The following is a 25,763-nucleotide window of genomic DNA, read 5'->3' as shown; positions in this document are numbered from 1 at the left end:
ACTAAGGCAAGCCTCAGTCCTAAGCGTATCCTTAACCACTTGTCATTTTTATTAATTTAAGCTTTGTTCATCGCCCTCTTCAGCAAATGAGCTTGCAGCGGGCTTGTGGCTGCACACGAGTTCACAATCATAGACCAAATTTTCCTGTCCATGCTCAAATGCCAAGCTTCAGAATGCTTACTAGTGTGGTATTTTGTGCAAGGGTGGATTAAACTCTCTTCACAAGTATTTATTAGTTTCTTTTAATCTGTTTGATCTTCACTTGCCTCTGCTTGAGCCTGAAGTAAGTAAAGCTCCTGCAGTATTTTTTATGAGTAACAATATGGGATTGTGTAGGCTAAGTTAGGATTCAATTTAATTGCTCCGATTCTTACTACTTCTGATGTAACATTTTCTGAGGCTTTCTGGAAGGTTTCGATTATGTGTTACTTTTCCTCAGCCTTCCTTAAAACGTGGGGCATTGAAAATGATGTGTAAATATTAGCGTTTAAATGTGTGTTGGCTTCAGAGCAGCATGAATGCCTTGGTGAAGCCAGCTGCTGCATGATACGAAATTAAAGTGATGCTTTTTGCTATGTAGATTGAAATCTGCACTATGCATTTTTTACTTCATTCTCTGCTTTTCCCCCACTCTTCCCCCCCCCAAAAAAAAAAAAAAAAGGATAGAAAAGAATAATATTTCCAGAGGGGCTGTACACTCCCACACAACTTTGTCGTACGAACTGCTAAATTTTATACAGCTGTTTTCTACTGAGATTTTGCCAATTGTTGGATGTTACGAAGAATTATTTTTATTTCCTGTTGGATTTCTAATCTAGAGCAGCTTTTGAGATAGGTGGATAATTACAATAATTTCTCCAGGCTACAGTAAAGATGAAGAATTAAGTCAGCTTTTCAGGTCACTTCTGCATGTGTGCTTTTTTGTTTTAAAGGTGTGGTCCCTGACAGGTATTCTGACTTGCAGCAGCGCAAGGACAAGAAGCCTTCCCTTCCCTTGCCTTCCCTTGCCTTCCCTCTCTCTGCTCTTTTCTCTCTGCTGTTTTATCTTCTCAAAAAAAGGTTTGGAAGGGTTCTTCTCTCATTCCCACTTCTACAGAGCAACTTCCAAGTTTTGGATGAGTGAGATACCCTATCCCTGGATGAGAGTTTTACTTTTGAGAAGGGAAGGCACTGAGAACACTAACATTTAACAGTCTTCTAGTACAAATAGATGAGCAGACCTGCCATATTCACACAGTCTTTAGTCAGTGCCCTACGGAGCTTTCCCGATCTTGTTTTTCAGTCAGATGTTAGGTCAGAGGGAAGACAAAATTTTTGTATTCTTTGAACTAAAACATAACATTTTCTTCTTTCCTTTTTGGCTTCTGCATTTGCTATAAAGACTCCTCTGCCCAGCAGGAAAATTTCATGTCTCTGAGACCTGCCTTCTCCACACTTGACTGAAGGTCACCCTGAAAGCTAGCAGTAATCTGCCTCAGAATTTTGTGAAGTTGAGCTGAAGCAGACCGCCAGCATGAACTTCTCCAGGAATCTGCCAGGAAATTGCTGGGAGTCTTGGCACTTTTTTGTTAGGGAAGGATGAAAAAGACTCAGTCTAGTTAACTTTTTTTGTTGTTGTTTGTTTGTTTTTTCAAGAAAATTGAATCTTAGTTAATAGAGTCCTATTGCCTTTTGTTTCAATGCTAGTTTCTGGAAATATTCCCAGTCAAGTCCCAGGGGACTTGAGACCAATGATTTTTTCATTAACCTTTTCTTCAGCTGAAAGCTGGAATCTGCTAATGCAGAGAATAATGGGACTAGTTATTGCAAACAAATTAAACTCCTGTTTTGTTGCACTACAAATTAACTTTCTAAAACCTTTCATTTTTTGGTCCTGGAACTTGACTTTTCTGGTCTAGAAGCCAAGTCTAGATGGGGGAGGCTGTGATAAAATATCTTCTTAATGTTTTTCCTTCTCTGTTGCCCCAGTCGTGGTTGCCATCTGCTCAGCTAGGATTTCACAAGATGTCTTTTCCTCCGTTTCTCTCACCAGTTCATATCTGCAAGAGTCTTTTCCATTTGAGCAACTGATTGCTGGCTGGAACAATTGCTTATATGAAAAAAATATTTTAAATTTAAATCTTTTTTTTTTCTCTTTTACTGTGCACACATAAAATTACCAAATCCCACAGTCATTGTTTTACCACAGGTGTGGAAGCCATTTATAATCTGTTTAAAACAGGTCTACGTGCATACAATCCATTCGCTCTGATATTGGTGTCAATTAATACAGCAGAGCATGGTATTTCTGGGTAATGGACCAAAACGTTGCAAGTGATTGAGCTTCTTCTGTTCTTACTGGATGCTCAGCACATCCTGATATCGGGCCTGTGAAGCTGGGAGAACGCCGTGAAGAGGATACAGCTGCTGTACAGCAAACAGCGAGAACACCAAGTTCTCTCCTGTGACTTCAGGGAGCTGCTTCGCTTCACAAAGCTCTCCTTTCCCATGCATGCTCAGTAGGGATCAAAGATTCAAACCTCATTCCTGTGCTCAAGGAGCATGAGCTTGGAAAATGAGCTTTTTGATATGTTGAGCTGATCTTTTGGCTAACTTGCCTAAGAGAAAGCTTGACAGTCTTAGCTTTTTTTTCTTTTTTTGAAGACTTAAGGTGTCTCCTTGGTGAAAGGTGTGCGTACACTTAAACTTACAGGCTTTTATTTGTTATGGGTAATTTAATTGCACTTGGATTTATAGGATTAGGTACTTTCAGGCCACCTCCAAGATGCAGTGCACTTCCTCATCTTACAAGCTTATGCTCGGTAGCCTGCCAGGTAGCCTGCTGCTTTGTGAGCTTGGAGAAGCAGCTGTTTGAAAAGCAGAACCTCACAGCAAATGGCTCCAGGCTGCTGAAGGAGATGCTTGTCCCTGTGACCCAGCCTGCTTCTTTCAGATGCTGAACACACTCAGTGTGGGATATCTGAGCAGCCCTTTGTGGGCTCGGTGTCTGAGTGCCCAGCCTCGGTGCACGGTGCAGCCCAACAGTTCCTCACAGCTCCCGGCTGGATTTCTCCATGTTGTGTCTGGACAGAGGCAGTGCTGAGAGCCAGGGATCTGATTAATCAGTTACTACCTCAGTGAACTTTTCCTGCTCTGAAAGGCTTTGTGCTATAGAGATTTGACAATGTATTGTCACAGCTTGCCTGCGTTTTCCAGCTTGCATCCTTTACTTGGGAAAGAAAAACACTAACAAATGGAGCAGGCTCAAAGGCAGTGCTCCCCGCAGGCAGGCGATCCCAGCTCATTCTCCTTCAGCCCTCAGGACGTGACAGCAGCGGCTGCTGTCAGGGCAGTGCTCCGTGGGAGGGCAGCAAGATACCCTGCGTGTTTCCGATATGGTAAATCAACCTTTGGACATCAAAGTGATAAGGGAAGTAGCAGCTCAAGCTCCTGAGGAACACACCCAGCCATGGAATATTATGGAAGTGAAATGCAACGTAGAGCATTGGTCTGGTTCTCTTGGTTGCCTCTTTTATGGCTCCCATGTTTATCTGAGCTAATGGTCTGATGGAGATAATGAGAGACTGAGTCATGATTTCAGGGTTCTCTGCCAGGATAATTTTATACAAATCTGGTTTCCATTAGCTTTGGTGGCTGTCATGAACTTGGGATAAGACATTATCTCACAAGGAAGCACTGAACCTTAATGTTTAAGGTGATGTCAGTTGAGACTGAAGGAAGCCAGAGAAATAAGCTATAGAAACTGTCAAATTGAAGCCTAAGTAATTCAAAGGAAAGAGTTTTTTGTGTTCCTGCTGTGTGTTTGGTTGTACTTGTAAAGCCATTTCTGTGCAGCCTTCTTCATAGAGAGCATAAACACAAAGTGGTGTCCTTAGTTATAAAATGCCCTGCTCTGTGCATAATAAAGTCTAATACTACTTTTTAGTGGAGAAGCAAAACGGGCAAAATACAAAATACGGGCAAAAAAACACCTTTTGGCAATGATACGACTTTCCTTAGTTTGCTGAATTAAGTAAAACTTTCCACCGCATCACGACTGTAGGATCATGTGCGCTGCTTGCCAGCTGATTCCTTTTCATGCAGCTCTTGAAACCACTGTGCTTACAATACAGGCATTTATATTGCAGAGCCCAGTAGAGCTTCTTGAACTTTTTCTTGTTTGTCACATTTATTCTTCTATCGCCGATGCCAGCTACTAATCAGAGGTCAGAGAGTCAGTATTTGACTAGGATGTGCCATTGGAGACTTTCTGCACATTTTATCATGTATCTGCTTCATTGTCATCTTTTGCCACCCTAAAACCCTAAAAACTGACCTGTAACTCTGAAAGCTTCACATTTCTTCTTTGTGGAATACTAAATGAACCTCAGCTTGTTCTGTTAACGATATCCAAAAGCAAGCAAAGCACTAATTTCTCTGACAAATGAAGATCTGCAACATGTTTTTTGCAGTGTGTTTGAAAATCATCTCTACAAGGCATTTAGTGAGTCTTAGAAGGGCAGAGTTCTAAAATCTCGGTGTGTTTTTGAAAAGGTCTTGTGAGGAAAACTTGGGAGTTACTTTAGCTATCGTGGAGCTTTCTGTGAGCATCCCAGCCCTTCATCTGGTCCTGACATGATTGACTTCTGTCTTCTGTGGGCTGCATAGGTCGAGCGGTAAATATTTATCTTGGGTTATATGAAATCTTTGGCTGTAACAATAGGGATTGTCAATATTTTGTGAGAGATGGTTTCACCCAGAGTAGAATGTAGCCCAAATCCCTGCTGCTTCAGCCTTTATCCCTGGTTTTGCCTACCAAGGTGAAGCTGAATTCCCCACTGACCAGATTGCAGGTAATAGGCCTGGCTTGAAATTAGCTGTGGGTCAGGCAATAAACAGGTTTAAAGCGGAGTAAAAGTGATCAGAGTTAAATCCGAGCAGTAGTTAATGATTAGCCTTTTTATAGATAATGATATGCATTCTGCTTGTCAGCATTAACTGAAAGTTTGGAAACTTTGATCCGTCTCAGGATTGTAGCCCATTTGGAGAAGACTGCTCTCCTGGAGGCAGTGGATGGAAAATCTGTCCCTGGAATAGTAAGTACTCGGATTCTTTTTTTTTTTTTTTTTTTTTTAAGCTCTGAATCATTTCTACTTTGGATTAGCAGCTCTGTGGCAGCCCAAGGATTTGAGAGCTAGATGAAAAAGGCAGTGTTAAGGCTTATTCCCAGGGTGGTTTATTGTCACTCAGAGCTAGAATCAAAACTCTTTTGATCGCTATTACTTCTAGCTTTCTACACCCTGGGGGTAATCCTGTCAGAAGAGTGTCATGAGACCAAGACTACTTGACTCTTCCAAAGGCAAGTCCCTTCCCAGAACATGGCTTGGTTTCATGGCCCTTTCCTGTTTCTTGGTATTGCAGATCTTCTCCATGAATGCAGATCTTCTCTCATGGTCTGAACTTGGGTAGACCTTGGGTAGACCTGTGCGGTGTCAAGAGTTGGACTTGATGATCCTTAAGGGTCCCTTCCAACTCAGGATATTCTATGATTCTATGATTCTCCCCTGCTGAGGTGACAAAGCTTCAAGGTGGGATTGTATTTTTGCATCTCCCAAAGTGAAAATGTAGAGGTGCTCTGTTCTATGGACTAGGGCAGTGAATCTATTTCCCTAACTCCTACAAGGACTGACATGACTGTTTGTGTGTCAAATGTTCCATCTTCTTGCTGTTATCTGAGATGAGAGAGCAAGAGTAGGAAAGTGCCTCTGGAGATGTATATTTTGGTCTTAACCATTTGCCGAGCCAGAGATCAACATCCTGGGCTTAATTAAAAGCATAGTAACATGGATTTTGCTGATGGTGACATATATTCCACCTTGCATTTTGCTGAAAAACAGCTTCAGGCTTCTCAAAACAAACCAGTGTTTTGGACAATTGAAGCCCCAAATACTTTGTTCCTCGGCTCTGGTAGAGCAAGATTTTTTTCGGAGGCAAAGTCATAGATGGTGACAGAGACTGAAACGAGCAGGCATGCATTGCGCTTCTGTAAGCAGGGAAAACTAAATATTTTTCTAAAAGTCTGTTTTGCAAACTATTAGTTGTTTAGTGAAAAGCCAACATTTAAAAGGTGACCCTGACACGCCAGAGCAGGACTTGGAAACCCAAGCGTGTTCCCGTGTGAGCTGACATCAACCACGCGTGGCTGTTGCGGCAAGGTCTGGCACGGGCGGCAGCGTGACAGCTCCAGGGGAGGCGGACGGCTGAGTGGCCACCTTAAAATGCTGTGTCTGCATACGGACACGCACCTGAGGAGCAACTGTAAGCAAACAGCCATTTAAGTACGAGAAGAAAGGGAGGAGGAATTAGAGCGAAATGTGCTCCTGGGATTTTTATTCAAGGAAGCTTTCACATGTGGTAGAAGCTAATGCACAGTGAAGGTGTTGCCCTGCGATGAGTGTGTGGCAGTACTGGAGATGGAAAAACAAGTATGAATTACTTACATGGGTATATCATATGTGTGGAGTGGATTCCTAAAACTGGATTAATGAGGATTTCTGGAGGGTGCTTTTCTTCTTGTCCAGATTCTCAAAACAGCCTGAAAGCCAGTTTAGAACTTGTGTGGCTACTGGCTCTTTCTGGCCTAAGACTGGCTGTGATGGTGAAAAATATCCGAAGAGGAAAACCAAGCCTGTTTTCTGTGCATGCAGGTTTGTGTCCATGGCTAAGTTGCTGTCAGCTGATCCATCCACTTAAAAGTGTCTTTGTTCCCACTGCAGTGCCTTAGACATGGCCTGAGTTGACTGGAGGGAAGATTTTTCTGCCAAAGGATTCCCAGGACGAAATGTTTAAGAACAGGAGCTTTTTAGTTAGGCTGGTGATCTGGATCCACGTCCATCAATCGGACAGCCTTTGCTCTCCAGAGCATGCAGCAGCTCCTCACCATCTCTGCGAGAAATGCTGAGTCCTTGGCATGTACAGGGCATTAAACTACACGCCCAGCTGTAGTGCCCGGGTGGTGATGAGGTGCTGAGCAGGCAAGCTGCTCTAGCTGAGCTGGGAAGTTAGATGAGATGATCTCAGGAGGTCTCCTAGGCCTCAGCAGTTCTGTGACGAAAAATGTCAACCACAAGCACTCCTGATGTCTCATCAGGAACAGTAAGGTCAAGTAGAGGAAGATCTGTGCATCTTCTGAACTGTGTTGATGGACTTTTGGCTTCCTTTTATGATGCTATTCATTTTATTACCTTGTGCATTAGTTCTGTCTGCATGAGACAAAGGTATTTATGATCTCACTAGATAACATCAGTAATCTTTCACCTGTATTAAAGGCCAGCTAGTGCACTTTTAGGGCACATTGAGTCACACGGCATTTTTGCAACTGCAGAAAATTTTGCTTGCTTACTTGAGAATATGCTTGCTGCCTCCTGGTTTTGTGGTGTGTCTCCTGAGATTATTTTACAATTGTACAGGATTTAAGACTAGAAGGCACCATTTTAGCTGGGGCTGGTCAGAGCTGCTAATAGTGTTTATACTGGTGTGTGTATTCCACTTCAGCAAACCATGTAGCAATGCTTTATCAGATACCAGCTCGCAAGCAGTACCTTGTCCGGCGTTCGTTTTGGATTGATTGCATCCATGTGTGGCCACTGAATGGTCACAAACAATGATACAATTCCTTACCCTCTGGGCAGGGACACCCTTTTTGTGTGAGGCAAGCTCTCTCCTTTTCATACATACCAGTGCTGCAGGTGGCATGAACCTGCAAGAATCTGATTGCTAAATTAGTGAACACAATGGAGAAGGTTGTACACAAAAAGTTTTTTTTATGATTTAGTTTTTCAGATGTGAGTTTTGCCATCATTAAATTAAAAACAAAAAAGTCTTTTGTAAATAGAAGAATCCATGCTAGAAGCCGTCCTTGATTAGGACATATAAAATAGGAAGAGGGGTTGAATGTCAACTTCTTCAGAGCTGGGTTCAGGAAGCAGAAGTTATCTAATACCTCTGTTAGAATAAGGTTTCAAATATAGACTGTGTTTTTTTAGATTAAAAAGTGAAGTGTATTGTGAGGCTCGGGCCCCGCTTCAGTCCCTCAGCACGGGGCGAAGCAGCAGGACGTGCCCGGCTCTCGGGCCGCATGGATCGCATCTCACCGCTCACCATTCCCGTGCTCGGTTGTGTAACATCTCTGCAGAAACCACTGCCGAGGATAAGGAAGTGTATTTATTCAAGAAGTTGTGTAATGTTGGAAAGTGCGGGTCATGTGGCAGCTCTCTGCTTTCTTCCTCCCTGCTGCTGTCCTGTTGCCCTCCTCTGGCAGCAGGGAGGGCTGGGCCGCTCGCTCCGGCTGACAGCAAGCACCGAGAAGTTTCTAGCAGAAGGGTCCTGCCTGAACGTCAGGTACAGAGAGAATGCGCTCAGCTATGCTGGCATCCCACCAAGGCCTGTTAAACCACTGGGATTTAACTTCTCTGCCTTATCTCTGCTTAAATACAGCTCGGTCCCTGGGGCGAGGGGAGGCCTCCAGGTTTCTGTTCCCTGGGTGCTGGGCGTTTTGTGAGATGGGGACGCGTTACTGCGCTGCTGGTTCATAGCCTTGATGATCTGAGGAGGAGAGATGGAGCTGTGATAAATTGCCCTGCCAGACTGCAGTCTCGGGATAATTGCTTCAGAAGCCTTTGGCATGCACAGGGAGTGCTGAAGAAGTTCTTCTGCAGATGCCTCCTGGGAACGGCCTTTGATGGAGACTTGTTGGTACTAGCTCTGCGTTGGTGCTGGCTCTGAGGAATCCTGGTGGAGGAGCCCTTTAGCCTGGCAGTTTTATGAAGAAATGGTAACGGTGCATCCTCTGTCAGTTTTTGGCACTTGTGATCCCGTGGCACACCCAGATGAGCGGGACTGCCTTGGTGTGGCAGCTGCCCTGCTCCGGGAGCTGTGGGGCTGGCGCTGACTCCCCAGGCCCTGTGTCTGTGAGGTGCCTCGGTCTCAGGCACGTCTCTGCCCTTGGGGGGCAGAAAACTGGCAAAAAGGAGAGGAATAACCAGCGCAGAGCAAGTACAGAACGTGAAAGGTCGGTGATGGAAGAAATAGAGAAATGAAAGTGGGCGTGGGTCAGTGCTGCCTACGTACAGAAGGGAAGAAGCTGCTCAGGAGGGGCACAAAAGCTCTGCACTGGCACCCGATGGCACCTGCACCTCCTCGCTTCAGGCTGGCTGGAGGTGCTGTGGCTGTGCCAGGGCCGGAGCGGTACCATGAGGGAAGGGGAAGGCTCGGCACCCTCAGAGGTGAGCAGGCAGACTTTGACCTGTTGAAGAGATTCTGGCTGCCTTTAATTGGCACCGCCTTTGTCACCAAGTCGCCACCCACTGGCGCAGCATCTCCCCTTTCCTGAATGCTGACTGAGGTGTTTGTTGCTGTGGGTTAGCAGTGAAAAAACAGCACGCCGCTGACAGCTCTGTTCCTGGCCTCTGCTTCTGGTCAGTGGGTATGCCCACTGGGCCAAGGTGGCTGGGCTTTGTTTCCTGAGCTGCACTTTTGATTTGCTCAGCTCAGAGCAGTCCTGCTGGCTGGGGCTGTCAAGGAAGGCCAAGGCTGGGATGTGCTTGGATCCTTTAAACTGCCCCACCAGGGACTCTGTGTTAATTTGGAATCACTCAGGTTTAAAGGATTCGTGTTTTATCAGGATGGTAGAAGTTTATTGCTGGTGTACTAGAATGCTGCAGTTCATACTGTTTCTAACATCTTTTTCTCCAAAACTTGTCACCGCCTCCTGCCCGGCTGTCCTTTGTGTGGATAAGAGCAGTGCATGCGTGTGTGCACAGGTCGCCAACCATCGGCAGCACCGTGATGGTTTCAGCATCTGTCCATCACCCAAAAAAAGCTCCCTCGAGCCAGCTTTTTTGTGGCAGATGTGTGCTCAGCGGTGTCTGTGAAACCAGCACCTGTAGACAAGGCAAGTACCGTGCTGTGTTTTGCGAGCCTGCATCCTGTGGTGCTCGCAGGAGCTGCCAAGTGCAATTCCAGCGGCTCTCCCAGTGTCGTGCCCTTCCTGAGCTTTTGCATTTCTCAGTGCCAGGGCGATGCTCTATTTTCAGCTGCATGACTGTGGTCTAGGCAGGAGTACATGCTGCTGTGTCCTCAGTCCAAAAGCCTGTTGCACACCTTCAGCAATGTTTTCATGTGTAGCACGGCGCAGGGGACCGCAGGGAGCTGCTGTGCTGAAGAGGCGGCGATCCTCCCAGGGTGGTGGGGAGCAGGTGGGGGTGGTGACCCCCAGGTTGGGCCCAGCATGGAGAGTTCTCTCAGATTGCATTTCTGCGTTCAAAACAAACCTTAATGCTTGATAGTCCGTGTGAGAGTGTGTCCTGGCTTCTCCTGTAGGTGTGGGGAGTTCCTGCTGATCCCTGTGCTGATGCGCCCCCAGTGCATTACTGACCTGGATTTGTGAGAGCAAGGCACAAAGCAAGGAGTGACGGCATTAGTGCTGTTGCCTCGTGCTAAACGTGGCTGTGATCTCAGTGCAAGGAAGCTTACCTGCTCGCCTGATGGGGCTGAGAAGTGGCTGGCACCAGCAGAACTTCAGCCTGGTGGGGTTTGGGGCCCGCTGTGAGGCACCGGAGGAGCAGTGCTGGTCCTGATGGGAGGTGTGCATGAACTGGGGCTGTAACTGGCAGACTTCGGTAGCAGAAGTGAGGCTGCAGCCAGGAGAACGTTGGCAAGGACTCCTCAGCTCTGCCGTGCTGCCTGTGGTTGCCCACCATTTATTGCTTTTCCATCTCTTGCAGTTTCGGTGTGGCTGAGCAACACCAGAGGAGTCCCTCTGTTGCTCAGGCTGCCTAACTCAATGTTATTTTCTCCGTCTGTGCAGATCCCTTGCTAGCATTTCTTAGCCTTTCCTCCACTGTTTTGGGTTTTACAGTCAGTGTTTTTGCTATGCAGGATTGTTTCTGCTGCCTTCCACTTCACTGGGCCCATTAGTAATGACATGGGTGGACTGATACTCTGCTTCGTGCAGTCTGGTGCATTGTCCTGTAAAGAACAGCTTGTCCTCGGATCATTTTTTTTTTTTTTGTGTGTTCAAAGATTTAGAGATTTCCTGGGGAGTCTGCATAAGCTGAGAGCTTAGGACTGACCTTCCCTTGCAGGGAGGCAGATCAAGCAGGGTCTCTAACAGAAGGTGATCAGACAAGTTTGCTATGAAAATAAACTCCCCGAGAGGGACGTGGCTGGGGCCATGTTAAGAGGAAGAGCTCTGGCCCCTCCTTCGGTAACAGGGATCATGCTGGGGGAAGGCAGTCAATTTTTACCTTAGCTCTACGTGTGGGTCTTGCTTTGGTTCAATACAGAGGACTAACGCTGATACTTCATCAGCTTCTGCTAATCTTAATTTTAATTAAAAGTTGACTGACGTATATAGCTGCTCGGAGCTGCCAACTGATTTGCAACTCCAGGAAGTCTGTGCGAGCCAGCATCCCAGCGGGAATCCATGCTCCAGCGTTGGACCACTCGTTTTTGTGATGTGCAGGACTGTAACGTGACAGCTTCATCAGGAGGGTGCAGCTTCTATCTCTTGGGGAAAGAGCAGCCCTAAAACGCGAGGAACAAATAGGTATTGGTACAGGTGTGGAATGTGGGAAAGAAACTTAAGAGTTGGAAAGAAAAAAACAAACAAACGGTGGCAGCCAGGAGCCCTGAAGGATAGAGCTTTGCAGCTCAGATGAAGTGTGAGAAAAACAGCAAAACGACTGCGCTTTTGGCGTGGCTCTTCGGGGGCTTTGCTAAGACCCCACCAAGATCCCCCAGGCACTGAGGAAGGGGCATGTACTTGCAGAGCGTAATCATTGCCCCCAGCCGTGGGATCTGGCTGTTCTGCAGAGAGCCTGAGCTGAGTTCTGGATTAATTGTTCACCCTCGAAGCTCCCTGTGTGGGTGGCACAAGGCTTTGCTTTGCTCTCCCTGCATATCCTGCCTCAGTCAGTGAGTTTTTCGGGGTGGTCTGAGGAAGGTTCCCTCTCAGCCTGGGCAAGCCGTCTGTCTCAGGCATGGTTCGTGAGCAACGGAGTGATTTTGGGGTTCTGGGTGCCCTGCTGTCCCCTCCAGCATCCATGGCTGTGCTGTAGTGGTTCCAGCTGGGGTCCTTGGTGGAGGTGGTGGCGAAGGATCAGTTCTTCCACATGGCTTTCTCCCCTCCCTGCATTCTAACAACCCCCTATGGTATTTGTACAAGTCCTTTCTTCCACTTGTGCTTGGTAGCTGCTGAAGAACCGCTCTCCACGTGCTGCTGGTCTGCTGCATCTCCCTCCTCATTCCCTTGCTGACTGCTTCCAGCCTCTGTGTGTCGTGCTGCCCAGGCACTGTCTCCTCCTGAGGCTGCACGCTGCGTGCTGCTGGTAGAGCTTTTCTTCTGTCCATCCCAACCTGCACTCCACCCTCTGGTTCGAGCTGGACATCCTCCAGAGTGTCTGTCTTCTTCCTTCTGAGCCTTCTGAATCCCATCTGCTCCAACAGGCAGCCACGGACCTGGTGCTTACAGGTGGAAGGTGCGCTGTGTCACGCAGCATATCTTTCTGCTCAACTCCACTGATTCAGTCTGCAAGCCTCTCCTGTCCTGGACAGAACCGAGGAAATCCAAACTAAGGCAGCCTGGCAAGCTTCATACGGAGCTTCCCTCCTGAAGCTGTTCCCTTCTCTTCCTTGCTCCTTGTCTTTACTCCTTCTACTGTGTCGAGCTTTTAGGAAGTTCTAAACTTCTGGTGAAGGCTCCTGGGTGGGACTCTGAGGTAGTGACACAGCTCCAGGCCAAGCCACACATTTTTGCTGTGACCTTGTGAACATAGCTTACATTCTTAGTGTACAAGTAAGTGTTGTAAGTGTTCATTCTTCTGGAGTTGTGCAAGGGGAGAGAGGCGTGCAGTTGGGAGGTATGGGGGTCAAACTGTGTGTGTGGGGGGTCAGTCCCTCCTCCGGCATCCGAGTTCAGCCTGGGGTTGCTGAAACTGCAACTAGGAGAGCTCCGAGGGGGGAGTTTTGGCTTTGGAGAGCAGCGGTGCGTATTTGTAAAGCACATTGCAGTGAATTGCTGAAGAACAATCTGTTTGTTCCCCCTGTCTTTAAAGTGTGCCTGTGCAGCTTGGCACAGGAGGGCTCTGGCTGGCATTGCTGGGTGCTCTTGTAGTAGCAACAGGTGGAATTTGGCTGTCCCTTGGCTGTCCCCTTGTCCCTTTAAGCAGCTCTGAAGCTAAGCCTGGGATCCTGGAGGAAGTCCGCTAGTTTGGGAAGGAAGCAGTTAAAGTTGTCAAGTTTGCCAGGAAACCGACTGAAGTAGAAGCAGCGCGGGTCCTATGCTGACCAGCTCAGACCATTCGGTGCTGACCACGGCTGGAGCCAGGGAGTGGTGCTGGAGCGTGTGCAGACGCTCAGCGTCCCATCCCACCTCCATTTACAGCACTTGGGAGGAAGAAAAAAAAAAAGGGAAAGATTGGGCTTGAGGCCACGAGCTCAGAGCCAGGGTAACTCAGTCTGCCAGCTGGACTGCGGTGAGTAGAACGCTGAAATTTGGGTTGCCTTTTCCATGACTCATGTCTTTCGTACGTAGCATTTCTTTTTCATGCAGGACGGCGCTGTACGTGATGTGCAGGCAAGAGATCTTTGCCTTTTCAACTTGCCGTTTTTAATCTTTTTCCCTTGGCTTTCTCTTGGGTGCTTTCATTTTAGTTGTCAGTAAATCTTACCAGATGTTTTTCACTTCTTGTTCAGGAGGAGAGAAGGACCCCCTGATCCTGTTCTCGCTATCAGAAACGCTGTTGGAGACACTTAGGTAAGAACCACGCAGCTGTGCTCGGGCAGAAATCCGGGGGTGCTGTGCAGGAGCTATTCCTGTGGGCAGGGCTGGTGTGCTTGCTGCGCTGGGTCACAGCAGCCAGAGCAGCCTCTGTTGAACAAATAATTAGCGTAAAGAAAGCTGAAGAGGTGTATTTTAAGGCTTTTGGGCAAAGTCGGGGGAATTGGTTTTATTTCTTGCTTTTTTAGAACTGGCATGGGAAAGATGGGGCACTGTTTTGAAGGGGAGAGTTTGCTGCTGGAAGGGGTGTTCATTTAGGGCTCCGTTATTAATCCTGTTAGACTTCTGATTTGGAAAGTGGCTTCATTCCTTTTGAATGTGACTGAGGTACTCTGTTCGTGCTCCGCGTTTCAGACTGAGCTGACTTGTACAGCGCTTCCTGGGAGCTTGGCAGATCCTTTCTTCCCAGAGTCTGTCCTCTTTGTGTATCCTGTATGTTGCTGTGTGTCCCTTGGGTGTCTGGAAGGCTGTTTGCTGCAGAAAACTGTGATTTCCTATGAATTGACAGGATTCTGGATTAACTGTTTCCAGAGCAGAGCCACAAGAGACTGAGAAACTACTGTAGAGGTTGTAACGGCAGTTGTCTTCTGGCTGAGATCTGCTTGAGAAGCCTGCTTTGTGTTTGGCTTCTCACCAGGCTCAACTCCTTTTCCCACTCTTTCTGTTGTGCACTGGCACAAGATACCCGACTTCCTTCCCTTCTGCGTGCCCTGGAGCCACTGCCAAAGCTTTCCTCTGTGCGTGAGGTGAGGCAGCGCTGGTGAAACGTTGGCAGAGAGAGAAAGTAAATCCCAGTGCTGAACCTGAGCTAACAGTTCATTGTTGCCAGGTCCTGTTCCTGCCTGTAGGTTTCTGTGATTCCCCGGAACCAGCCTGGTTTGCTGAGCTGCCACAGCGGCACTGCAGCGGAGGGGCACAAAGCTCTGTGTGAACACAGCCTGCCTGTGTGCTCAGCTCCGTCCTGCTCTGAGGTGACAGCTTAAAGCAGGAGAGGTGCTGCACGTAGCTCTGGGTCTTGCTGTTTTCCCTAAGAATTTAAGGGGTCGTGAAATGGACCCCTTTTCTGTCCTTGAAAAGGGGCTTTTCTGTGGCTTCTCTGACCTGGGACAAGGGAAAGAATCAAGCCCTGGAAAGAACTTCCTCATTCCTCTGCCCCGTTCCACCCTATTTGTTTTCTTATGTGGTAGATTACTGCGGAGGGAACAAAAAATCCTTGTATGTGTGCATCCCTGGTGACAGAGCAGCGTGGAGACAGGTACACCGAGAGGTCTTCAGGTGTGCAAACACCGAGAAGTGCTGGAGCCTGGTGCAGCCGCTGTCTGTTCCTGGTCCCCTGCCCGGGGCGTGCTCAGGAACACGCCCCAGCGCCTCTTTCCCTCTGTGCAAACATGTGGAGCAGGCACCGGTTGGGAGATCAAGTCACCCATTCAGACAAAAATACCTGCTGCTGAAATGCTGGGTTTGTTCATGGCTAAAGCTATTTAGAGAGTTTGCTGTAACAGAAACCAGGGTGTGTTTGTTTTTTGCTAGGTATGGCACCAGGCTTGTTAAAAATGCTGACCTTCTTTTTGTGACAGGCACAGCTCGTGGCAGTCAGTTTGTTTCTTGGAGTCTGCAAAAGCAAAGCAGAGATTTGCAGCTTGAAATATTAGCATTAGCCTATTGCTCCCGCTGTCCAGATACTGCTTTTTACCCTGAGACAAGGGTAAACAGACCCGCTAAGATGTGAAACTCAGAGACTTACTGTACTGGGTTGTTCTGCTGGAAGTGATTTATTTTTACACAGCGTTGTGTCCACACATTGGTTATCTTTAGTAACAGAAAGATGGCTGAAGGGTCGGTCCTGGCTATTTTCTCTTGAGTAACTTAACCCCCATGCTTTTCAGGATCTCACAAAACATCTTTCAGTGTTTGGTAACTGCAGTTGGGGGCGGGCTCGGTGTCAGAGCACTGGGGGGGCTGGGGGCAAGGAGCCACGCAGGTGAGCAGCCAGCACGCTCCGTACGCCGTACAAAGGCTGCCCGGCCACATGCAGCTGCGTTAAGTACTGGCCTTGTTGTGTGCAAGGGAAATACACTGTAAATACCTAGAGAAGACTTACATTATTTCAGTCTTTGTGAAAACCAGTGGCAGTAAATCAGTGAAAAATTGGACGCAAACCAACCACGGAGGGAGTTTTGAGCTAGTAAAGAGCCAGGGCTTCTGTGGAGTGCATTGGGACCTGCAGTCTGGTGGCAGCGTAATGCTCTGAAGTGAATGAGTGGTGATTTGGGGCTGCGGTCACTGCTGAGAATGCCAGGGCAAAGGCTGTGGATCAGTCAACTAAAAGAAGAAGGAGAGACGAGATTTTGGCCAGGGGAGAGGGGCGGTTCTTACATTACTTCATTCCTCTTGTGGCACGCTTATCTTTGATCCCATGGTATAAACCACCTTGGCTGCTCTTCCTCCTCTGCTGCAAAAGATATTTTGAAGCTTGTGTGTCTTGACAGAGGCTTCCTTTCCAAGTGCTTGTATTTTGGGACTTCAGTTCTAGCTCTTGAACATTTACTCTCAGAAACAGTGAGCTTTAAAGCTATACTGTGTGAAAATCACGCTATTTGCTCTGCGGGCTTCCTTCAGCAGTGCCTGTCCCTGTCAGGTGAGCTGCTTCTTGCATTAGTCTCTTGTCTTTTTTTTTTTCCTTGAACATTTTTCGGAGCTCTTTTTCTGGTCTCTGTATTTAAGCACAGATCAGAGGGGGAGGTAAGTGGAATAGCCATGAAATACTAGAACTATGGGCAGGGAATACATTCTGCTTTTAGCCAGTGCCAGTAGCTTATACTATGAGTTAATTTTCCAAGCAAGTTATTGTGGAGGAGTCTGATGCAGTAAGAGGTATGCTACAAACTTTCATTCATTAATTTCAGTGTTAATTGCTTTCCTCTTGCTTTGTTCCCCAGCACTGCTAACTTTGCTTCCTTATCTCCCACAAATCTTTAACTTCTCTCATTGCTCTTCTGCTTTAACTCCAAAGCCTTCTGAGACCACCTCCTGTCACTGATGTCCACAAGGACACACTGACTGTCGTGTCCTGGGCCCCCAGTGGTCCCTGAACAGCTCTGCCATAAGGTCGTTGTCACAAACTGGATGATAGTCATCAGCTGGTTGCCATTTGGGTGTTTGCTTGCTAGTTCTGCTTTCAGCTTGGAGAGCTTTTCTAGTTTCACTTTCGATTTCCAGTCTAAATATATTCATACCTATCTGTTCAAACACCAAATGTATTTCAGTTTTCTAAACTAGTTAGTTTATTTTTTTAGAGCTTTTTAATAACTTAGATTTTTAGAGCTTTTAAAGCTCTTTTCTCTGTTATAAATGCTCCTGATGATTTACCTAGTAGGAAGTCCTCCCCGCTTCTTTTTTTAATAATTTAATCAGATAAAGAGTCTGTATTTTGATTTGATTTCACTTTATTTTACTTGTGGACTGGACCAGAAGGCTACAGAGTGCTCCAGACAGGATCTAGTACAGCAGCAGCAGTGCTTATCTTCAGTGGTATCTCACCTGGACTATGCTGGGGCTGTCTTTGCCTGGATCATCACTCTGATGAATCCACTTGTTTCAGGACTGACTGGTATTCCCGGGTTGTTTTCTGTCCTGATGCTCTTTCCACCTGGTGAACTTTCAGTGCACACCGAGAATTGTTTCTGGTTCCATCCCAGGTTGTGCAGGGTGCAGAGGCCTTGGGCACATCTAACCACTAGGTGCATTTTTATTTTTAACGTAGCATGTCCAGACATACCTGATTTGCAGTAACCTGATTAGGGATTTAGACTGGCAGCCTTCTGAATGTTTTTCTCATTGTGTGTAATGTGATTAGAGGGGAGATGTGACAAAGTAAAGCTCATGGAAATGAAATTGGATTGCCTGTGGCTATTGTAGACCTTTGCCTGGCGATAGGTCTTGTACCACCTAACGTCGTTTCTTGGTTAAACATGTTCCCAATAAAATGCATAACTGTCAATTAAGAGAAATACTGCAATCTGATCCTTTAGTATATGCAATTTATAAAGGGGCATGAGACATTTTTGCCTCTTGCATGACTGCAATTGAGAAGAGACTTTTTCCCCTTACAGATAAGAAATGTACCTTTATGCTGAGCACTTGTCTCCATGTGCTACCTCAATCACATTATGCTGCCCTTCTGGCTAGAATGTTTAGGATGGTGCAGCAACACAACGATGTGGAGCTGAGAGGGACACACCTCCTTTAAATGTTCCTGCTTGCTTTGCTGTATGTTCTTTGCAGTCAGAGCGCAGGACCATGAGGATGCTCCGGGAGTTTATCCAGAGACAGCTATTCTCAGGCGATACCTTGGTGGCTTAGAGTATTTTCTCTTGCAGCAGCAGTAGAGAAACTGTCCTCTGTTTAGAAAAGAGCTTCATGTAATTTTCCCCTTTGTTTGTCTCATTTTTCCACATGCCTTTTTGATTATCTCTGTAGCGAAGATGTCTCACGATTCCCACATGAACAGCTCCATGTTGACAACCATGCATCCTGGTCATCACCACACTACAGCAGCCTCGGGACATGATCATGGATCTGGGATGATGATGATGGTAAGTAGCACAGTCAGCATGAAGTGGAGTGTTTTTCCTTGTCTGTGGTTCAGGGTAACTTGTCATCTTGAAGACTGTTGTCTTCAGAACTGGAAGTTTAGCTTAGCTTTAGAAGGCATGAATCAATCCAGTTAAACCCAGGCCCTACTGTGCTCTCCTGTGGTGAGAGTGGTAGGAGGTGATAAGCAACATGAAATGTATTTCAGAGCCGGGGATCCTATGGCAAAGCGGTCTTCCCTGCAAAAACCTTTCTAGCAGCCAGCCTGGTGTCAGCTCTCTGGCAAGCTAAAGGCAGAAATTCAAAGTGAGCATTTTCCTGCAAGAAAAAGAGGTGGATGCAGTTTGCCTGGGTTGTTAGCTAAAACAGTAACTGTCACTGAGAGGAATGCACGCTATTGCAGTGGGTTGTGCTGACCTGCAGGCAAGCAAACTCTGTGCCCTTTTTCTCCTGAACTTTAGGCACGCACTGGGATTGGGGAGCAAACTGCTACCAGGGCTCTTTGCCACACTGGCAGTAAGGGTGGGCTGCTCCTGAGTCCTGCTGCTTCAGCTGGCTTTGATTTAAGCAAGTTCAGGCTTGTGCATGCTGGCATCACTGAAGCTTTGTAGTTTCCATGATGACCGTAGGATCTGTGTCATTGTGTGTAGCCACTTCTAGGGCCTTTACCAGCTCTTCCTCCCTTGTCTAAATACTTTTGGGGTGAGTTTGAGATTATTAAAATAGAGCTTAAGCTTTTAAGGGAGGGAAGAGTGTGCATTTCAATCTAAAATAGGGATGTATTCAGAAATGCATTTTGTAAGCCTTCAGTTAAAGTTTACCTGGCAGCCATACGCCCCAAATAGCAGCACTGCTGCTACTTCTATTGCACACAGTATCACAGCAGGAGAGCAGAGGATTAGAGAACCCTTCCCCTTCTGAACATGGCCCTGTACAGAGCCCAGCGGAGCTTACAGTCCTGCCTTATCACCGATGGCATATCTGGAAAAGAGTCTCAAGAGCTCCTCATGAAGCTCTTCATATGATCTTACAGCTAATTAGTGACATTCTCCAATCTATTACTTTTCGTATAATTACTGTTTCTTTACAAGTGTCACTTGCTTATCTTAACGGATAATTACAGGACCATGCCAGCTGAAAAGTCTGATTAAGTGCACGACATTTTGAGTTGACATTGCTCATATGATGGTCAGGGAAGGAAGTAAATAGGTAAAGTATCCTGGATAATAAACTGGATACACGCCAATGAATGCATATTCCCATTCCTCACTTGTACCAAGTATCAATACCTGTTTCAGCTATGGTTTATGGAATTAGGCTGTAACACTCTTTGATTTGTGTTTTTTTTGTTTGTTTGTTTGTTTGTTTGTTTTTTGGCATAAATGTAAAGATACTCAATTAATTTTAAAAACTGGTGTTTTATAGCCACTCTGCTCTGGGGCCATGAATGTCTGCTGTGCTCAAAACATGCTAAGCTGCAACGTATTTACCTGGATGGGAAGATGACACGAACTGCAGCTTAGCTGGGATCACTGGTGTCTCCCCTTCCCACAGCATTCACTGTCTAGGTCCAGAAGCGCTTGTTTTCACCCAGGGGAAGCTCTGGTCCCACTCTGTATAATAGTCGTTATTGTACATGCATTTAGGCCTCTCCTTCTCCCCTAGAGTGTTAGGGGGTTCTGTAGGGAGATAATAGTCTGCTGGCACAGTGCAGGATTGGGCCAGGGGATTCAGCTATACCAGCCCTTCTCTGTGTGAGCTCATACGAGGTCAGGGAGGAGAAGTAAGCGCCCTGTACCCCAACCCATGAGTAGTCATGGGGAGACAAGGGTGAGCTCCATAGAGACATCCCCAGTCCCTGACTACTACCGATACTGATGCTGAAGAGAAAGCAAACTGCAAAAGCAAAGGGAAGGCACTTTTCCTCTGCAGGGACCTTGAAGAATTATGCCTTTTGACAAGGGGCACTACCTAAAAGAGCTAGAGTTGGAAACTGGAGCATCTTCAGCCATGGCTAGCTTGTGTCTGTTAAAGTAGAGAGGTTTTTTTGTCTATCTTGTGACCAACTGAAATGATCTAAATTCTTGGTGTAATACAACAGCCTTTGTTAAATATTTTGTGAGCTCCATCTCAGCATGGACTATTCAGGCTCATTTTGATGTTCTTTATGTCTTGGACAGGCAATGACTTTCCACTTCAGCTATGAGAATGTGCCATTGCTGTTTTCTGGACTTACAATCAATACTCCTGGAGGTTAGTAATGCTGTCTCGACCATTCCAAATAAAGTGTTTGCGGTTGATGAATGTTGCTGGTATTACTTTTTATTATGCCAAAAATATCCAGACACACCACAGCAAATCTGTTTTAAATGGCATCTGTGGGGTTAAAAAGAGGAAGATGTTCATGTAGTTTCAGAATTTTACTAGTCTTACTAGCCAAAGTGATTGATGGTTTCATTTCATGTATGAAATTCCAGTTGGTGTGTGAGTTAAATTCACATTTACCACCTGTTAGTGTGCACAAGTGCCCTGTTGTAGGCCATGCAGTGTGACATTGTTGAATCATATGGTGTCTCTTCTGACACGTTTTAAAGGAAACATCTTGTGTTCCACAGATAGAATAACATTTCCTCTTTTGTCAGAAATGGCTGGTGCCTTTGTGGCTGTCTTCTTCCTAGCCATGTTTTATGAAGGCCTTAAGATTGCCCGAGAATGTCTGCTTCGTAAATCCCAAGTCAGCATTCGCTACAACTCCATGCCAGTGCCAGGTCCCAATGGCACTATCTTGATGGAGACGCACAAAACTGTTGGGTAAGAATCTCGTTTCATTATAAGACAAATCTTTTCAACACCTGAGAAAGGCAAAAACTGGGACAGAATAAACTTTCTCCAGTCAGTATAACTCTTTGTAAAGTATATTAATTGCAGACTTGGACACTGCTAGACACTTGAATAACTTGGCCAGCCTTCAGTGTGGAGGACAAAAGAGGGAAAGCAGCAAGGATGCAGATGAGCTTTTATTATTATTATTTCTTTCCAAAGCAGAAAAGAACACATCTGGGGAGCTCCCAGAAACAGAATTTGTGTGTTATCGCCAGCCACCCTGACACAAAATCCGTAGAATCATCCTGTTGACAGCTAGTCAAAGCCTCTTCTCAGAGGGGGGAAAAAAAAAGGAAAGAAAAAAGGCGATTCTGCTTTTTAATGGGGTTAAAATAAACTTCAGTTTTATTTCTCATCTAAAACTTTTGTCTTCCCAGCAAGTACTGTATTTCATTAACTGTCAGTTAGATCTGTGGGGAAAAACAGTTCCAAATGACAAATGCATGCAAAAGTTTATGTCCAGCCTGCTTTATCTCCTCTGCCATTTCATGCCCACTTTGGCATCTCATCAGCCTGAGCTCTGTTTTCTTGTAAGGAATGTTCATTTTCCCATCTCTGTCTCATGGATGCTGACTGTTCTTTGGGTTTTGTGTTGTCAGGCAGCAGATGCTGAGCTTCCCTCACCTCCTGCAGACAGTACTGCACATCATTCAAGTCGTGGTCAGTTACTTCCTTATGCTGATCTTCATGACGTACAATGGATACCTCTGCATAGCTGTGGCAGCAGGGGCAGGGATGGGCTATTTCTTCTTCAGCTGGAAAAAGGCAGTTGTTGTGGATATCACTGAGCACTGCCATTAACACTGGACGCTGCCCAGAAGCCCCTCCATCCCACTGCTCTCTTGAAATGCAGCCATCATGTAGACTGGATCATTCCTAAGCTGAAAGAAAAGATACAAAGAAAATCAACTGGAGTTCACCACAAGTTCCTAGCTGGGGTGCAGGGATGTGAGGAGCTGGAATATGCTGCTCCCCCATGCTGCAGGCTGGCAGCTGGGTTGACTCTTGAGGGTCCCGTGGTAGCCGTTGGCTAGGATTTGCTTTAGTCTTAGATTATGCTGTGATTGAAATTAGTTGGCTGACAGAAATGTAGAGGTTATTCTTTTTTTTTTTTTTTAAAAAAAAAAAAACATTTTGTTTTTAAATTGTAAATGTACATCTGTGAAGGTTTTATGAACAGTAGCTAAAGATCAGAGTTTCCAATGGAGCCTACAAGTGTGAATGGCTATTTTACTTTTTTTTTTTTTAATATGTACATAATGCCAGGGGAGGAGATCTTCCTGGCATTGTGGCTTTTGGGGCCAATGGCACCTTCTAAGGCAGAGTTCCATAGGACTCAGCCTCTGAGGAAGACTTGGTGCTGCACATCAGACACACTCAGGTCTGTCCTGGCAAGAGAGTACCTTGACCCCAGTGCTTCAGGGGGTCTAGGGGAGTCTGTCCTCCAAGCCCATCAGAGTATGACGAGTGTTGCTAGTCTTCTGATACATCCAGTGGTTTTACTGAGCTTCAAGTGATAACATTTCAGTTTGGCTGCTTTCACTTCCCAATCATGGAAATATATGGAGTAGATGCAGAACAAGAACTGCATTCACGGGGCAAAAAGATTTTAAATAGACCAATGAACCCATATTGATTTCACGTTGGATGGATCTAGAGCTAGACTTCTGGCTTACTAAAACTAATTCTGTAAATGAAGCAAGAGCTAAATGATTTATTGACGCTAAAGGATAACGTGTCTGAAAGGTTGTTCCTGGAGTGAAATGAAAACAACCTTGTTTCTGTAAAAGAGATTTAGGGAAGTGAAGAAAGAAAAGATAGGATTACAGCAGCCTTCAGTTAATTCTCAGGTGAAATTTGGAACAGCTTGGGCTGATTTAAAAAATATTCCTAATGCAAATGACTCCTCTTTGTCTTAATCATGCTGTGACTTTGTTAGTTGGAGTGCAGGAGTTGACAGTGCCAGCAGTGGATACATGTAGCACAGTAAAGAACTTCCCATTTGGTGCTATGAGCTTTACACATTTCATGGGCAAAACAGGATAGCTTCCTGGATGGGTGATGTGCAGAAAACACTTCGGGTTTTCCAAAGAGCAGTTTTGGTTTAGCACTTTTATTACACTGCTCCTTGTTGTAGGGAATGTTGTGCAGTTAGAATGTGGTGCAGAGCTGGAGCTGTTCTGCCCAGGATGCTCTCTTTGTGCCTGTAACTGGCTGAAAGGGAAGACGGTGAGATTTCCAGAAGGCCATTGAAAAACAGACACCGCTTTCAGGCTGACGACCAGGATGTGCCACGTGGACAGGAAGTGCTTTTGAGATCAAAGTGTCTGAGCACACTCGGTAGCAGTTTGTTGTTTTTTTGTTTTTTTTTTTTTTTCCCCTCCAAAGATGCTACTAGCCATGCTGTTAAGAGTAGCTATGTCAGGAAAGCTGATCTTTGTGAAGAGGTTTCTCTGTCCTGTATGCCTTACGGAGCACAGCCCCTTCCTGTATGTGTGGATTCCTCGCTGTGCTGACGCTACCACCAGCAGAGCTCACCCTCTGAATGGCAGCAGGAAGCCTGTTACTGCCGCTACCTGGCGTCCTGCCGGGTCTTGAATTGCACCACCTAAAGTCAACCTTCCTGTGGATGACGCCAGGTATTTATTTGGTCATCTTGTTTTCTTTGGGCAGTGCAAATACAGAGCAGAAGGAGATGAATTAAAAGCAAGCTCAGGCTTCTGAATAGCTTCTTTCAGTAACAAATTTGCTTCTGGGTGAAAGAAGTAAAGCTATTTTCATGGAAAAATTGTGGCAATCTCCTGATGAGAGACAGGCTAAGCTCTTCCCCAGTCAGGTCTTTGGAGGGAGTTGTGTCTGTAGCAGGCTGCAGAAGTCACAGGTAGCCTGATGCCCTCTCTCTGCATCAGTCATGAAGTAAAAAGATCTTCTGCACCCTTTGGGAGTCGTGTTCCTCTGTGAGAGGGGCAGACAGACCCTTCCAATCCCTATGGGAGAGCCGCGTGGACATCTTAGTGCTTGTCAGAGAAACGTGAAGCAGTTACATGCTGGAGTTGGCTGTTTGTTTTTTTGAAAGCTTTGCGCTGCGGAGACCTCATCCCTGAAGGGTTGAGACCCTCTACATCTGGTCTCGTGAACAAGCGGGAGCTGTTGCCGTTACAGGGATGGGTGATTATAGGGTACAGTGGCTTTGTGTGTTGACACTAGGTAATTCATATACCTCTTGCTATGTCTTTCTGTAAAATAAAGCCTTTGCTTGGCCTGATCTTGCTGTCACTGAAGCTTTTTAGCCACCTTTTGCATTCAAGTGACCAGACGTGAATTCTCTGATTGAAACGATCAGATAGGTGACTTGAGGATCATGCAATTGCTGTGGCTCTTACGATACAAATTCAGTTTTGCATCACTGTACGTGTAACCTCCCTTGCATTGTTTCTGCCTTGTGGATGAACACCTCTGTTTTTGAAGTCATCCCTGCCCACCCTGTACAGGAGAGTGCACACGGCTTTCTCCGGCACGCAGAGGGAAGTGACGCTGACTTAGCAGGAAACTGGGCTGAAGTCTCCAAAGCAGGTGCCCCAGCTGCCTTCCAGCAGCTCATGAGCATCACGACGTGAACATCAGGGGCTTTGGGTGAGGTGCACAAGGGAAGTCCCGAAGAGGAGGTGTCAGGAGAGAAGATGGCACTCTTAGGCAACGTGCTGTCTGTGGTGGGGACTGTTGCCCGTAGCTCTGCTCCCTTGGCACCCTCTGTGCTGCTGAGCTTGCTGATGCAGAGAGGCACAACTGGGAGAGGGACATCTGTAATCCCAGCTCTGGCCATGCTTTCTTTGGTTAAATGTTGACAATCCAGACAAGCCACCTACCTCCCCGTGTCCCAGCCTCCCTCTGATCCTCCAGCCTCCACCAGCTGCCATGCTCTTGGCCCAGGCTGCTGTTTGCCCTCCCAGACTGAGCAAAACCCGGCCTCCCAGCGATGACTTGCGCTGAATGCTTTTGCTGCAGTCCCAGCCTTTATGCTGGCTGTATTTAAATTGTCTTGATGTTAACACTAAACTCGCATCGAGCAGTACTTGGAGGGAGGTAAGGACTCTAATGATTATTAGACTCGAGTAAATTAAACTCATATGTCAACACATGTAGCATGCTTAGAATGTGATGTCCTGTGTCTGCCTTTGATCGCACCCTGATACTCAGTCTCCACACGCTGTGCCTCTGGATTATCATCTTGGAAGAAGTGCACAAGGTATCCAGGCTGCGTTCATCAGCTGGCTTCTGTTTTTCTTGGAGTGCCTTTTCAGTTGGGCTGGAGCCAGTGCTAACAGATCCAACAGGATGTATAGTTTTGTTTACAGCGGACTGTCACTTTTGATTTTACTCTTGCTTTTTGTGGAGGTAACTTGTCTAATGTTACTGTGCATATCAAGTCTCCTGTATATAATTAACCAATAAAATAGATTGCATTTTA

General features: G+C 46.3%; 1 protein-coding gene across 8 annotated transcripts in view; it reads left to right on the top strand.

Moving 5' to 3' along the window:
* SLC31A1 (solute carrier family 31 member 1) overlaps positions 1-25,763 on the top strand; it is a 26,939-nt gene extending 1,176 nt beyond the window's left edge. The window contains exons 1-8 of one of the 8 annotated variants that reach the window (XM_072025535.1): positions 8,297-8,379; positions 8,476-8,812; positions 9,777-9,931; positions 13,735-13,795; positions 18,299-18,414; positions 20,593-20,665; positions 21,055-21,223; positions 21,895-25,763. In XM_072025535.1, the coding sequence (XP_071881636.1) occupies positions 18,304-18,414; positions 20,593-20,665; positions 21,055-21,223; positions 21,895-22,096 (555 nt within the window). In that variant the 5' untranslated portion in view covers positions 8,297-8,379; positions 8,476-8,812; positions 9,777-9,931; positions 13,735-13,795; positions 18,299-18,303 and the 3' untranslated portion in view covers positions 22,097-25,763. Of the gene's footprint in view, positions 1-5,008; positions 5,076-8,260; positions 8,380-8,475; positions 8,813-9,776; positions 9,932-12,859; positions 13,515-13,545; positions 13,616-13,734; positions 13,796-18,298; positions 18,415-20,592; positions 20,666-21,054; positions 21,224-21,894 lie in introns of those variants that run through there. The other 7 variants (XM_038164885.2, XM_072025536.1, XM_005027529.6 and 4 more) reach the window with 7 other exon arrangements.

This window comes from Anas platyrhynchos, chromosome 18, assembly GCF_047663525.1.
Source record: "Anas platyrhynchos isolate ZD024472 breed Pekin duck chromosome 18, IASCAAS_PekinDuck_T2T, whole genome shotgun sequence".
NCBI lineage: Eukaryota > Metazoa > Chordata > Aves > Anseriformes > Anatidae > Anas > Anas platyrhynchos.
The sequence above is the reverse complement of the archived record's forward strand: the minus strand, read 5'-3'. Positions and strand labels throughout refer to the sequence as shown.